General features: G+C 37.0%; 1 protein-coding gene across 1 annotated transcript; it reads left to right on the top strand.

Moving 5' to 3' along the window:
* Nucleotides 1–7,082: 7,082 nt before the first annotated feature.
* On the top strand, nt 7,083–11,862 carry gvin1l2 (GTPase, very large interferon inducible 1-like 2). Its single transcript, XM_016251457.1, has 2 exons — nt 7,083–7,137; nt 7,319–11,862. The coding sequence occupies exons 1-2, from the start codon at nt 7,083–7,085 to the stop codon at nt 11,860–11,862; spliced, it is 4,599 nt and encodes a 1,532-aa protein (XP_016106943.1).
* Nucleotides 11,863–14,693: the final 2,831 nt, after the last annotated feature.

The following is a 14,693-nucleotide window of genomic DNA, read 5'->3' as shown; positions in this document are numbered from 1 at the left end:
AAACAAAGAAGGATTTTTGTTGTTGTTTAGAATTTTAAATGAGCTCAAAATATTATTATCAAGTAACTACATAAATCGCTCACCCTTTGATTAACTATACATAAGGGAGTGGAAACGGCAAGTGAATACATGAATCAGTGATCATCTACTGGTCATAGTGGTAATGTCATGTCATGTTCATTTTATAAGTGTTTGTTTTCAACTAGGTCGCAGTAATCTTCTGCTTAATGAATAAATATATAAATAAATATGCAGATCTTCTTTAATGTGAATTTTACATCATGTTTACACTTTGTGTAAATATATACAAAAATATGCATAATTTTGAGAGAAAAAAAAGAACATCAATCTTTTATGTTTTATAACTGCTTAACTACAGTGTGACCAATATATGGCCATCAGGAGTTCATGGGGTATTATTTTTAATTGATTTTTGCTGTGGCATGAAAAATTGGGAGAGGGGGGGTCGCATCTTTGACACTTTTTTCATCATTGACTTCCAGAAAATTTTCTGACGGTTACTGTTAGGCAGTGCTGGGAAGGTTACTTTGTAAATGTAATAGGTTACAGTTTACAGGTTACCCTATTTAAAATGTAATAAGTTGTGTAACTATTTCAATTGCTTTATTAAAGTAATGTAACTGATTACATTGGATTACTTTTTGATTACTTTTCTAAATGTAAAATATTTTCTACAGTTAATCATTTTGAAACATTTAAAGCAGGCAGGGTTAACCTTACAGTAGAACTCAACACTGATTATTGGCACATTCAAAAGCCTGCATCACTTGAATTAAGATTATAATAATTTTATTTTAAAGCACAGCCACTACAAAATCAGACCTAAGCACCTTTTTTACTTTGAGATCAATCTGATTCTGGTTAAATTCTGATCGTTCTTGTTAAATACAGGTTTAAAATCATAACAAGAAATAATTTGATAGCTATGATTCTGTTTTTAAAATCAAATCTTTTCACAGCTATGACAGGAAACACTGTCAAAAATCAGTTAATCTTAAAGCATATGCATAAACCCAAATAGGAAAACAAACAGCTATCGAATAAGCATGCATCTTATTCTGTGTTCTAAACTCCTGAAACATTGGTGCTTCGTATTTTAGAGCAGTCACTGCAATTAAGAAATAAATTAATCAAATCTGTAAGTGCGTGTTTGTGTGAAAACCCCGTTTGTAATTGTTAACATTTTCATAAGTAACTGTAGGCTAATTTAATTACACTTTTTTTCTCAGTAACTGTAACAGATTGCATTTACATTTATTTTGTAAATAAATTACGTAATTCCGTTATTTGTAATTAGTTACTCCCCAACACTGGTGTTGAATATACAGAATATATGGGGAGTACAAACACTGATCTATAGTTGCCACCCCTCATTCTGCTCTTGCCCCCTCTTTGCCATCCCAAGTATAAAATCCTGGACACGCCCCTGAGATAGTCATGCAGTGTGAAAACAATGGCGATCCGACGAGTTTGAAAATCATGCAGTTTGACTCGGCGTTACCGGTATACGTCACTGGGTAACACATTTGCATAATCCCCGCCTGCCCACGAAATACGAACAGAGTCTGACCTGCCCACAAGAGAAGAGAAGATGCTGTGTTCAAGGATACCACATAAATACAATTGAAATTTTGTGCAATATAATTTTACTTGCGTTTTTACATTTTGGCTTCACGCTTGTTATTTTTTTATCCGTGACTGCAATACATTTGGCGGGAAAATGATCCCATAGCATTGCCCTCTTTCACTCTCACCTTAACTCTTTCAAAAATATATTTTGTAAGTACAGTCTTTTAAAGGATAATTTATTAACCAGACTATTGCTGTATAACTTTGAGGGTGAAGCTCATTAATAACTTATTAGCATAAAGACAGAAGCTTATTGTTGTTTGTTTGTTTGTAACATTATTTCATGAATATTAAGTATATTTCCATAACTTCTCATTAATCTAAGTAATCTAAACATATAATAATAATAACAATTCTCATGACTGCCTGGACTTTTTTATAATAAAATAAAATAAAATAAAATGGCATCAATTAATTTATTAGTTTTATTCAAATAAATTATCTCATTACACAAACATTTATGTAATGTATAAATACTTATATAATTGAAATATATGTTTATTTTTTGGATTTGCATTAATGAAAATTAGATTTTTTTTCACATTATACAATAATTATAATTGAGGGCATGTGTGCATAATTGTCATGATAATTATTAATTTGTTATTAATTCTTGATTTTTTTTTATTATCACATTATCATTATACAGTACAATTATAATGATCCTAAATGTAGGCTTCATTTTCATTATGCAGACTTTTCCCCCCCCCTTTTTATTAAAGGGTGAAATATGACTTTTATATGTTCCTGGTGAGATTCATCCTTGAAGAAACATTGGTGGATTTTTTTGGGGTTTAAGCAGTAATGTAGTATAACAGTAAAAAAAATAATGAGGAATTTCACCTCTTCTGATCGACTTCCTTTCCGACTGTGGGAGACATAGTGGATCTGCCATGGCAGCGGCTGAGACACCACATACGGAAGAGGTTCCTGTTGACGTACCCACCGAACACCCAGCTGAAGCAGAACAGACACAGCAGAATCAGTGTGTGCATGTGTGTGTATGTGCTAGGGTGTGTGCTGCATGTTGTACAGTACAGTACGTTGTTGTTGATGTGTGTGTATACGTTTTTCCATTTGAGACCACATTTTAAGACGATGTCAGGTTTTTTTGGTTTGACTCATGATGTGTCATGATCTTGCAAGCTAATCTGTCATTAGAAAGCGTCCATCTTGTCCCCAGTGAAGTAAATCAACTCATGTGGAATAAACAGAACAGCCGTGTCAAACCTTAAGTGATCTAGTTCCTACAGTCTCATTTCCATTGTTTATCAAGATTATTAAGGCCCTGAATTGCAATGTCATGCACCCTAATATGTTTATTACTGAGACTCAAGGATGTTGTATGATTAACCATCTAGAGTGGAAATGTGAACTTAAAGACTTTTCATATAGCACATTTCAAAATATGTATTATTATTATTACGGAGTTGTGCCAATACAATGGCAGTGTCACGGTACATGGTGCTTTTATGATTACCATACCATACTAAATGATTACCATAATGTATGGTATTTAAGGGTGTTTTATCAACTACAGGCACTTTTGTGTCTCATGGATTATCATATATATACAATCATGTTTTATAATTTTTATTTTCATTATATGAACAACACTGGCACATTATAACTGTCTTTGAAACATATTACCATGCCTTAATTTTGTCTTGATATTTTTTCAAATTATTGATTTTATTATTTTTTTTATTGTCCCAATCTTACAATGTGAAAATGCCTCATAAAATAATATTGTCATGATCATATAAACTAAAAGGAAAATAAACATAAACCATGTGTAAATATGTATTTATTCATTCATTCATTTAATTTAATTAATTTTTTTTTTTTTTTCAGCATCATTTCCACCTTGACCAGCAAGTGGGGGAAGTCACAGTAATCATCCTGTGATGCTGGACATTCACATATTAAGCTAGTGACAGAAACACCCCTAAAAGTTACCTTAAAGAATATATGTCCACAAAATGTTTTAGCACCTCGTTTTTAATGTTAAATCATTAATTGGAAATTATCCTTTTTTCCATATGTTCTAATGTGCTTTGAAATGAATGAACATTATCTCTAATTTCCAAGTAGTCAGTAAGAAAATAATCTACTTAATTAAGAAAATAAATAAAAACAATTGGGATATTGTCCTGTGTGATATGACTGAGTCCTCTCATCATATTTGCCTATCTAGCATTTTTGTCATAGATCATAATGTCTGGTATATGAAACTATGAAAAGAATTTCAGTCAACTGAACCGGTTTTGGCTGGCATGTTGACGATTGGCGACAAATGTACAAAGATATAATCCAATGAGTTGTCTTACCTGTTCAGCCACTCTCACCATCATATACATGGCTGTTAGCATTGTCGCCAGCATTTTGAAAGTCTATTCACTGCCTTTGTGTTTTTCTTCAGGTAGTCCCGTTCAGAGCACGTCAACCGTGGTTATACTCTGGGAAGTCAAGGACCTAGAGCTGCATCTTTCTATTCAGCCAGACACACTCACACGGCTAAGTCATTTAAAGAGCTTTGCGTTACAGAAATAGGAGGCATGTAATCTTTTCCTACGCGCACATGAGCGTTTATCCCTCTGGGTAGAGCTTTCACCTCATCCTGAGCCAGACATTACGCTTAACTTGAATTACTTGAACTTGACTCATAAGGTAAGGAACCACTCTAGTAACCTCATTGCAAAGTGATAAAAACAGAGGCAAGCACTAGTTTACACATGAAAGATGTACTTTTCATATACTATAGTATATACATTCATATACACTTTTATATATTACAGTGTTCAACATTTCAATGTAAGTTTGAATAAATATAATATTTGAATAAGTATATTTTATTTGTTAAAAAATAGATTTCAATGCTTTTGCATTACCTGACAAAAGCTTTGCTTTCCACTAAGAAAACCGTTTGCAAAACACTTAGGTTGAGTTCCTGGGAAATCTTATGCTTGCTTCCAAAAACGTTGAAATTTTGTTTTAAAGTTCCTCTCATATTATTATCATGGGGCTCTGTAAAAAACATTTAAAACCAGGACATCAAAAAATCACATTTGTAAACAGGACTACCTGTAAAGCAGATGTTATCGATGTACATGAATGTTCAGAATCTCTTCTCAACTAATCAGACTTTAATCAGTCAGCAACTGTATAGATAACAGAAGATGTGATGTCATTAATGAAGTCATCACTCTTTCATGGAAGCCAATCATGTTTGAAACCACAGCAGCACAATCCTTATCTAAACACCATATATGCATTAAAAATGGAGAGCAATAATGATTTAAACTTGTTTTTTTTTTGTGCCTGCCTGTGAAAAACCAAATGTTTAACATAAGTTACCAAGCTTTTTTGTGAAATGTTTTACTTGAAAAATCTATTAATGCTTAAAAATAAATTGATTTTTTTTTTCACTTGGTTCGACATTTTGCTGACAAAACAATATGCATTATAGAAGTGTTTTAAATGATCACATTGCACAATACTGTGTAGGACATGGATTATTTGGTACTTTTTTCTGCTGCATTGGGGTTGTTGTTTTCGGAGTGTGTACGTGATAAAGACCTGCATGTGCGTAGATACCTAATGAATGGGGTGGTGCAAATTCCAAAAAAGCAGACTGTATCACTCTCAAGGCTCATATAAAAGCTCAATGTCATGCTAGTCATGTCAGTTCCATGTCATGACAGCACAGCACACAGCCAAAGAAGGCATCATACATTTTAGGTAAGCTTACTTGCTTATTTATTCATTTGTTTGTTTGTTTTAACTCCAAAGCGAGATGATATGGTAATATGTTAACAATGACACTAATGACCACATATTTTGTATAAAACCATTAGCAAAGTTTAGTATTTCAGTAATTTAATTAAATGAGGAATTGCATAGGTATGACAGTATAAATGTGTACTTTATATTTGATTTGAACTGAATGGGTTTTAACTGATCTGTGGTTTTGGATCTATGTTTAATAAATCATTCACTAGTGACTGCCTAATCCTTGCTGAGGAATGCAAACGCAAAAGCGCAGAAATTAGCTTTCCATCTGTGTGGCTTGTGAAAAGCATACTTATGACCCTCAGGAAAGAAGAAAGATTAATGTTTAGTAGTTGAGGATGAATGAATTTTGCTGAAAAATACATACAATGCTGGTTGTATTGACAGTTATATCCTCAAATGATAAAAGCAAACCCCAGCTATGTGATTTTGATGTACAGGACACATTTATACACACTATTAGACATCCAACCAATAATGCAGCAACACTGTCAGAAAGTAATTAGCCCAGTACGATTAACATAATTTGTCTCCCTTAGGCAAATGTCAACAGTTTTATTAAATTGTGTTCCACAGAGTGATGCAGTTTAGGAAAAGTTGGATATGATTTATCCTCTGTCAAGGATATGAACATCTAATTTGCAGATACCTATCTGTCCTAAAAAGCAGATTAATTAATCTATTATCAGGTCTATGAATATATTATTAGGTGGTGTCTGGATGAACTCTCAAACTGTTGCTGCATAAAAATTAGATTAAATTGACTTTTGAGTTGACATTTGAGTTGAATTTGACTCAATGAAATGTAATCCAAGCTAAAGCTTGCATTTTGTATTTGCATGCTGTATATATTGTGTACTTGTATGTAATTTATTTACTTCAGAGTTATGTGCCCTCTAGAAGCTTGCTTTCTGCAAGTGAACATCACTTTACTGTGCCATCCCAAAGAGGCACAAAATCACCTTCACAGACTTTTAAATTAAATGTTCCCTTCTGGTGAAATGACCTACCCAACTCAATCCGAGCAGCTGAGTTATAAGCCATCTTCAAGAATCAGCTAAAACACATCTCTTCCATCTTTATTTTACCCTTTAACTCTAGCACTTTCTATTCTAATTATATTCTTTTAAAAAAACTTGTCCCTTTAGACTTGCACTCTATTCATTTACTAACTGCTTGTTTTCTTAAAAAAAAAAAGCTTCTCTAATCTTTTTGCATTCTATCTATTTATTGTCTTTTGATTTATTATACAATTAACAAAAGCAAAAAAGGCCTCTAACACTAGCTTGCTCTATTCTCTTTCTATTCTATCTGTTTTCTTTTTATTTATTATATAATAAAAAAACCTTGCTACGTGTACTGCGTTAAGCTAACTGAGACGTGTTATAGCACTTGCATACATTTGTTCTCTTGTTTATTTTGATTGCTTCCATTGTTCTCATTTATAAGTCGCTTTGGATAAAAGCATGTGCTAAATGACTAAATGTAAATGTAAATGTACTTGCATTCATTCATTCATTCATTCATTCACTTAGTTTCTGAAGCAGAAAGAGGGACATTCTTTAAGATGTTGTTTTTGGCCGGCAGGTCAATGTGATCCTTCGGATTGTAACTGACAATTAAATAAACATTCTAAAACAATGTCTCTACATCGGAAGACTACCCCCATCCCGGGGACCCTTACTACTGAGATAGGTAAGAGTTACCATATGCATCAAATTTCTGTTTCCATCATCCTATTATTAAGCATTTCTTTCCAAGCTTTTTAGAAACATCATATATAACATCATAGTTTTCATGATTATTGCAAAATTATTATAATTAGAAAAAAAGTGATAAACACTGAATTTATTCACCAAATATGGTTCTCCTCTAGTGTCTGAAATTGACAGGGACAAGCATATTTTACTGCACATGCTGGACCTGCACAGGGAAAAGGTGGCACCTTTGGACCTTACAACAATGCAATATGTAAGCACTCCAAGCACTGAAGATGACCTTCCACAGGACCCAACAGAGCTCTTAAATGCATTCCTCCGGCGGCTCTGGCTATGCAATCCCCAAGCCCGCAGCACTTGCTGCAAGGTACCAGTAGGAGATTACGGTTTGGACATGGATGAGAATTCACAATGCGCTATTAATCCTTTAGACCTGGTTGCTGTCATCTACATGACAACAAATAGTTTCCTACAGCAAGAGATCACCCAGCGGATGTTGCAGTGCAACTTTGCAGTGCCTCTGTATCTTCCCCCTATTCACCCAGAAAAGAAGGGAACCATCCTCCTGTGTCCATTTAGAGGTGTTCTCGGTCAGTGGAAGTCACTTTCTGAGGGACCCATCATGAAGAACATGGCCGATTCCAGGATGCCATTTCTCTCCGCAGTGAGGCTAGGTTCCTGCAATGTCTCGAAATCTCGAGTACTCAACCATGTTCTTGGTGGTCCACATGAGCTGAATGACTGCTTCGTAAACTGTGGTATGGAGGGAGGGCAGCTGACTCGAGTTCTCTCCGATGGTCTGGTGGAGGTTTGCTGGAACCTGCATTCAGGAGATTGTCATAACAACAAATTTTCTCGTCCTGTGCTAGTTGCTAATCTTCGTGGAGATGCAGCTGACTGCGAAAAACAGATGAGTCTTCTGTGTTACACATCTGCAGTCCTCATAGTTTTCTTTGGAAGTTTTGGTGCCAAGGAACGAGACCTACTTGCCTCATGGAGGGACAATACAAGTCACATGATTATAATCGACTGCTCAACATCAGTAGAGGATAGACAAGAGAATCAAAATGAGAAAATGAAGCAAAGGCTGATGAAGGATTTAGAACTTCCTGATGGAACAATGCTTAATGGCTGTGAAGGTGATGAGGAAGAAATTGCTGAGAACTTAAGAGATGTTCTGAACCACTTTATTCCATACCTACACACCACAAACCTTGTAGGTACAGCCGGTATGGCCAATGATCTCGACATTAATGTTGATGAAGATGAGCTCTGTCGAATGGCATTCAGTGAAGTTGAAGAAGTCCTCAGTGGAATTGAAGATGGAGTGTCTAGCTATTTGGAGAATCATCTGCCCCTGCAAGGTACAGTATGGAAACAGTTGTGTCAGCTGGAGAAGGAGGAGGCACGTCACCTACAGCATACATCCCAGAGCTTAACAGGGGAGAAGGAAAACCTTATAAAACAACTGCTTGATTATAAACTAACAACGTCCATGAGAGCCTTTACTGCAGCTCTTTGTTCATTTGACACAACCAAGCGGGCATTCTTTCTCTCTTGGATGAGAGTGAAACTTGAAGTTATGCAGTTGGATAACCTGTCCGATCAAAGGGAAGCAGATGAGGAACAAATGCAAGAACCTTGCATTGGACTTGAACATTTCCTTCGAGAGATGGGACTGGTCTACGAAAGATACTTTCGTGGCCCAAACAGTGACTTGTACGACATGTTCCGCTTACCATATTTAGGGGCTGAACTACTCTTTTATGGAGTTCCCCTTGAACTCTATGATGGGGATGCCTCAGTTTTTCCCATGAACTGGGTATACAGTGTTCTTTACGAGGTACACAAGCAGCTGCCAAAGTTCAGTCGCATGAGAGTTCTGACAATCCTAGGTTTCCACAACTCCAAGAACGCAGAGGTCTTATCTGCCTTGTTTGGGGTCAACTTCCCAAAATGGGGTAGAAGGCATATCAAAGGGGCATGCATGCTTCTCCTCAGCCTACCTGACAACTTCAGAATGGAGATGGACTGTGAATTTCTGTTGTTGATTAGCACAGAAGGTTTGAACGCCCAAACAGAAAGAAGCCTTGTGCATGCCAGTGAACTGGCTACCTTTGTCAGTGGGCTGAGTGACATTACACTAATAAATCTACCAGATGAGGACCAGAACGAAACAAGAAGCAACCTTCAGATTGCTGTCAACGCTATTCTCTGCACACGAAATTTGGAGAGGAAGACTACCTTCCAGGTTGCTTCAGAGGGAGCAGGAATGGATGGAAAAATCATGAGTTGTGTAATTGATGTACTGACCACAGGACTGCTCCCAAATGAATCTCAAAGAGAAACATTTCCCACAAGTGAAAGAAGAGGTATAGGCAGCAGCTCTGTGACTTCAAAAAATGATCAAATCTACAGTGATGCAATTCTCAGACTTAAGAAAAGATTGTTGACTATGTTTCATGAAAAAGCAACAAATGGCCAGCCAACCTGCTTGGGTGCATTTATGGAGCATATGTTAAGTCTGTGGGAGTCAGTGAAAAATGAAAATTTTGCCATAAAGTTCGGAGAAACGGCTACAGCTGATGCCATCATTGGCCTCTGCAGAAAACTCGTACAGGGAGAGAGGCAGCTCAATGATCAACTGGATATTTGGGTGGAAGCATTGGACAATCACATAACAGAGTTAAAAGAATCGGCATACCAAAGTGGAGAATACATGGATTCAGATAGGCTGCTCAGAATCTTGAGAGACGAAGCAGCTACCCAAATCAATACAGAGAGAGACCATATTAAGGCAAGTCTCTGGGACTACCTTAGGCAGGAGGATATTGATATTGGCCTTGTGGAAAATTACAAAGTAAGCCTTCACAAAAAAGTAGACCACATTCAAGAACAAATGACATATGATGTTGCCCAGAAACTTGAGTCTGCTACCATTTGTCATGATATGACAGTTAAGATGCATGCCTTATTGACATCACTTGAAGCAGCCCTGGAGGTGAGATTACGTTCACTCTTGCAGACCTGCAAGAACAATAACTGTGTTATTGAGGACAAGGAGATTGAACGTGAATTTGTTAGTGTTTGGGAAAATATCCCATCCAACATGAACGATCCCCCCCTAGAGACACAAGAAATCTTTGCAAGGATGGTGGAGCAGCTAAAGAAAAACATAAGTGATCGTGGTCTAAAAAAACATAACTTAAGACTCCGAGATGCAAACCAGCTCAATGGCTTTAAAGTGAAGACTGCCCATTTTGCTTTGAGTAGTAAGGTGAAGAAAACACTGAAGTACAATAAGGATGTTGCACAAAGATTCACTAATAATTTGATAGAAGACTGCGACAGGAGAGTCTCAGATAAGGTGTGCCACAAAGAGGGCTACTCAGATAGCTATATGAGAGAGTTGCTTGCAATTATGGACAAAGGTCTAGAAGTTTTAAAAGGTGAGCCATTCGTGATGAGTCCCAAATTTGAAGTGGATATCAAAGGATACGTCTGTGGCAAAGCAGCAGAGTCCTTTCAAGAGGTGCAGGATTCATTCATAAGGGAAAAGGAAATAAAAGAGAGATTCCTAAATGAGACTAGGGAGAGGCACATGTTGAATTTCATATATCAGTTCCGAAAAAGGGACCAGTGTCAAAAAGCTGCTCAATCTTTCACCAATCAGTGCCTCAAGCCAACAGTCGAAGACTTCATCTACAACAGCTTGGAGAGACAGATATTTAATGATATGCTCAAGAACAAAAATGCACAACTTCATAGCTCACCAAAGAAGTTCCACTACACTCTTCTTAAAGAAATGCTGATAAAGGACAGCTTTGAGGATTTCCATGAGTACCTTCAGTCCCATGAGAGCTTCTGCCGGAAGAGTATTGAGAACTTTATCAGAGCTCATCTGTCAGGTTCTGTTATGATCGAAGACCGCAGGGAACAGAGAATGCACCAAATATTTGATTGGGTAAAGAAGTGCATTAATCAGGCATCTGAATCTAGTAGTGGGGCACAGAGAAATGTTAGACAACTACTTGAGGAAGTTTGTGCCAGCCTGGCGAGTCTAGGAAAAATCACTATGCCAACTCAAATCTTGAAGAAACCTTTGTTTGACATAAGTATGCATCGTGAACATTTCTTTGCAAACCTAGAGGAATCAGTCTCTGAGTTATCCTCATCAATTGCTCAGGAATTTATGGAGAATGAGGATGTCATTGAAGTCCCGGATGACCTCCCTGATAAACTTCAGGACATGCTATATGAAAGAGTCAAGGGGTGCGATAAGCGTTGTCCTTTCTGCAAAGCTCCATGTGACCTGGAAGAAACAGAACATCAAGTGCACGAAGCGGTGGTGCATCGTCCCAAAGGTCTAGTGTGTTATACCAATGCCAACTCTACCACTCTGTCTCACAACACCTGCTCTGCAGATATTGCAGGACAAAACCAATTTCAAAACAGAGATACAGCGGGCCGATCTCTGCCCTTTAAGGAGTACCAATCTATCTACCCAGACTGGAAAATTTACCCAGAAGATTCTAGGAATAACGGGGCTGCAGTCTACTGGAGATACGTGTTCATGAGGTACAACAGGAGATTTGCTCAAAAATATCAGTGTGCACCTGCAAAATTACCTGAAGCATGGGGAAATATCACTCAGAGGGAGGCACTACAGAGCTTGAGGGAGGCCTTTCAAATTACAGAGTGATAATGTCCTGCACCAGCTTTATTATATACATGTCTGTTTTTCTGATGATTTTACTTCAGCTGATAAAACAGTTTACTAATACAGAGCTTCAACACTATTACAGAGCTCTAAATAAAATCAACAGAAGGGGAAATTCTGATTCATCACTTATATGCCAGTTGATGAAATAATTGATTAACTCTTTCCTGTAATAATGAGGTTTAAATACAGACTGATATATTCACTAATTTGCATCTTAAATATGTTTAGTGTAAAAATCTAAACATAATTCAGTAATATTCACTGTTAATGTCTTCTGATACACTTCTAATAAGATGTATGCCAATGTGGCACTGTTACTCTTTTGTCATTATGAATGTTGCAATGTCTTCATTACAAAAAAAAACTTATCAGCAAAACTACTACAAAAACTACTATTAAAAACTACCTTAAAACCTATTTTTTTCTTCTGTCTCATTTCTTTATCATATTTACAATGTAACGTTGATGGCTATAAACAACTGATTGCTCATTGTTTTGTAAAAAAATATGAAGTATATTCAAAATTCTAAAATTGTATTGTTTAAAAAATGTATTTTTTGTTTTTGAAAAAATGCAGAGCTCTAAAAGGGTAATGTAACGATAATTCTATCATAATCATGGGATATTAGGTTTCACAAGCCACTTAATTAATGCTATAATTAATGCTTACAAAATGTATACAAACTGTACAGTAAATTCAAAATTAATTTTAATCATGATAAAAGTTTTCTTGAAAACCTCATTTTCACTGGAAGAGGAGAAAGTGGTAAGGGAGATGTGACAGTTGTGGTATGGAGTGGCAAATTTTAGTTAAATTTGGTTATGTTATTGAATGGGTGTGTTAAAGGAATGTGCCTTGTACTGAGACTAAGTATCACATGCAACCCCAGTGCTGGTATACAATCTCTCCTATGGGAAATTTAGTGTATCCATTTTACCTAAACCTGTATATCTTTGGAGTGGGGACATATACCAACACGAGGAGAACATGCAAACCAAACCCCCTTCAGAAAGCCTTCCTGCCTCAGCCAGGACTCGATCCAAGGATCTTCTTGCTGTGAGGTAACAGTGCTGTCAGATGAAGGAGAAAAAGTCATCTACAGCAGGAGCTAGAATTGTATTCACATATATTTCACACTTTATACTGACTTGTTTGAAAATAATGCTATTCTCAAATCATAATAAACAAATGCATTACTACATATAATGACATTTCTAAACTTGTCACTTTTGTACTTCTCGTTTACATCAGATTTTGGGAAAATTCTGTTCTGTGGCACAAGAATGTGCTTTCAAGTAAAATGGAACGTTTAAAGAAATATACAACACAGACGCTTTTATAGTCTGTATTGGTGCTGTTTGAGCTCCTACATGGACAACGTGGATTAACATTATGATGCATTATGATGCCATGTGACTTCCTAAGTGACAGAAACGTTCCCATTAAGAGCTACTCATATTCTGGTATAAATGATTAAGCAAATTTGTATGTACAGAGCTCTAGTAAATTTAACATGGACTTCTCTTGGATGTTTCCATATTTTGGTTCTTCTCAACCTGACCTGAAGCCAGGGGCGTAGATGACGCGGGGGATGTGTCCCCCCAACTTTTTAATATCACATAAATTTGTCCTCGCACTTTTTCAGGCAAGTGTGTTTGCATAGAGGTTTTCAAGAGCGGTGTTAATAAATACAGATTTAAATTCAAAGAGACAGGATAGTTTGTGCATGACCTGATGTTTTATTCGGACCCAGAATAATTGAATGTTTCATTCATACTCGAAGACGGAGGGCGCTCTCGTGCAGAAAGTCGTACAAGGAAATCACAAATATGGACAAAAGCGTCTATCGCTGTATGAAAACAGTTGTTTACTTTTCACAGAAAAACAGAAACGTTTGGCAACATGTGTTACGTTAACGTGTCATGTTAACTGAAAAACGAGACGGGTCACAGGCACTACCATATATCATAGCAAACATTACTTCCTTTCTGTTCACCATGCATATGTGTCCGGGTAACCCCAGACCTTAAACAATTATTCCCTTCACAGAACACCTCCTCTGTTAAATAAAGAAGCCCCCCTTTTCATCTCTATGCAAAAAGCAATATACTCTGATAACTCAACACATTATCTTTCCCCTTATTTCAGAACTTTTCCTTTAACTTTTTTTTCTCTACAAGTCCATCGTCTTAGGTGGGTGTGACACTCTTCCTGAGTGGGTCACATAAGAACGTTCTTCAGTTTGTTCTGCAACAGGGGCTGCTCGTTAATCTCAGACTCAGTGTCCGATTATGGCACTTGTTCTGACTGATTAGTCGGGCGTAGATGAGCCCGGTTTCTTCGAATCACTCCATCTTCTGTGCCAATCAGATAAGATCTTGGGGCTGACGACTGAGACACCACAGATCCCTGCATTTTCTCCAACAGCAACCACACATTTTGTCCTGGCTGCAAAACTGGGAGGGGCCGGGCCCTATGACGACTGTTGTAGTACTGCTGCTGTTTTCTCTTTCCTTTTGTTTCATTGCACCGGAACTCTCTCATTCCTGGCCAGCATGGAGACAACTTTTTCGGGAGGTAAAGTAGTGCGGAGTTGCCTTCCCATAAGCAGCTGTGCTGGTGGATATCCGTTCCCTAGTGGCGTGGAACGATATGTCAGGAGTGATGTCTCTTTCCTTATCTCCTCATTTCCACAGGTCTTTAACAGTACCCACAGTACGCTCTGCTTCTCCATTTGCTTGTGGAAACAATGGGCTACTTGTCACATGATCCAATCCGTAGTCAGTTGCAAAGTCCTTAAAGAGAACTG

Source organism: Sinocyclocheilus grahami, unplaced genomic scaffold (genome assembly GCF_001515645.1).
Source record: "Sinocyclocheilus grahami isolate Dianchi unplaced genomic scaffold, SAMN03320097.WGS_v1.1 scaffold1045.1, whole genome shotgun sequence".
NCBI classification, from domain to species: Eukaryota; Metazoa; Chordata; class Actinopteri; order Cypriniformes; family Cyprinidae; genus Sinocyclocheilus; species Sinocyclocheilus grahami.
Note: the sequence above shows the minus strand (reverse complement) of the source record. Positions and strands in the feature narration are given on the sequence as shown.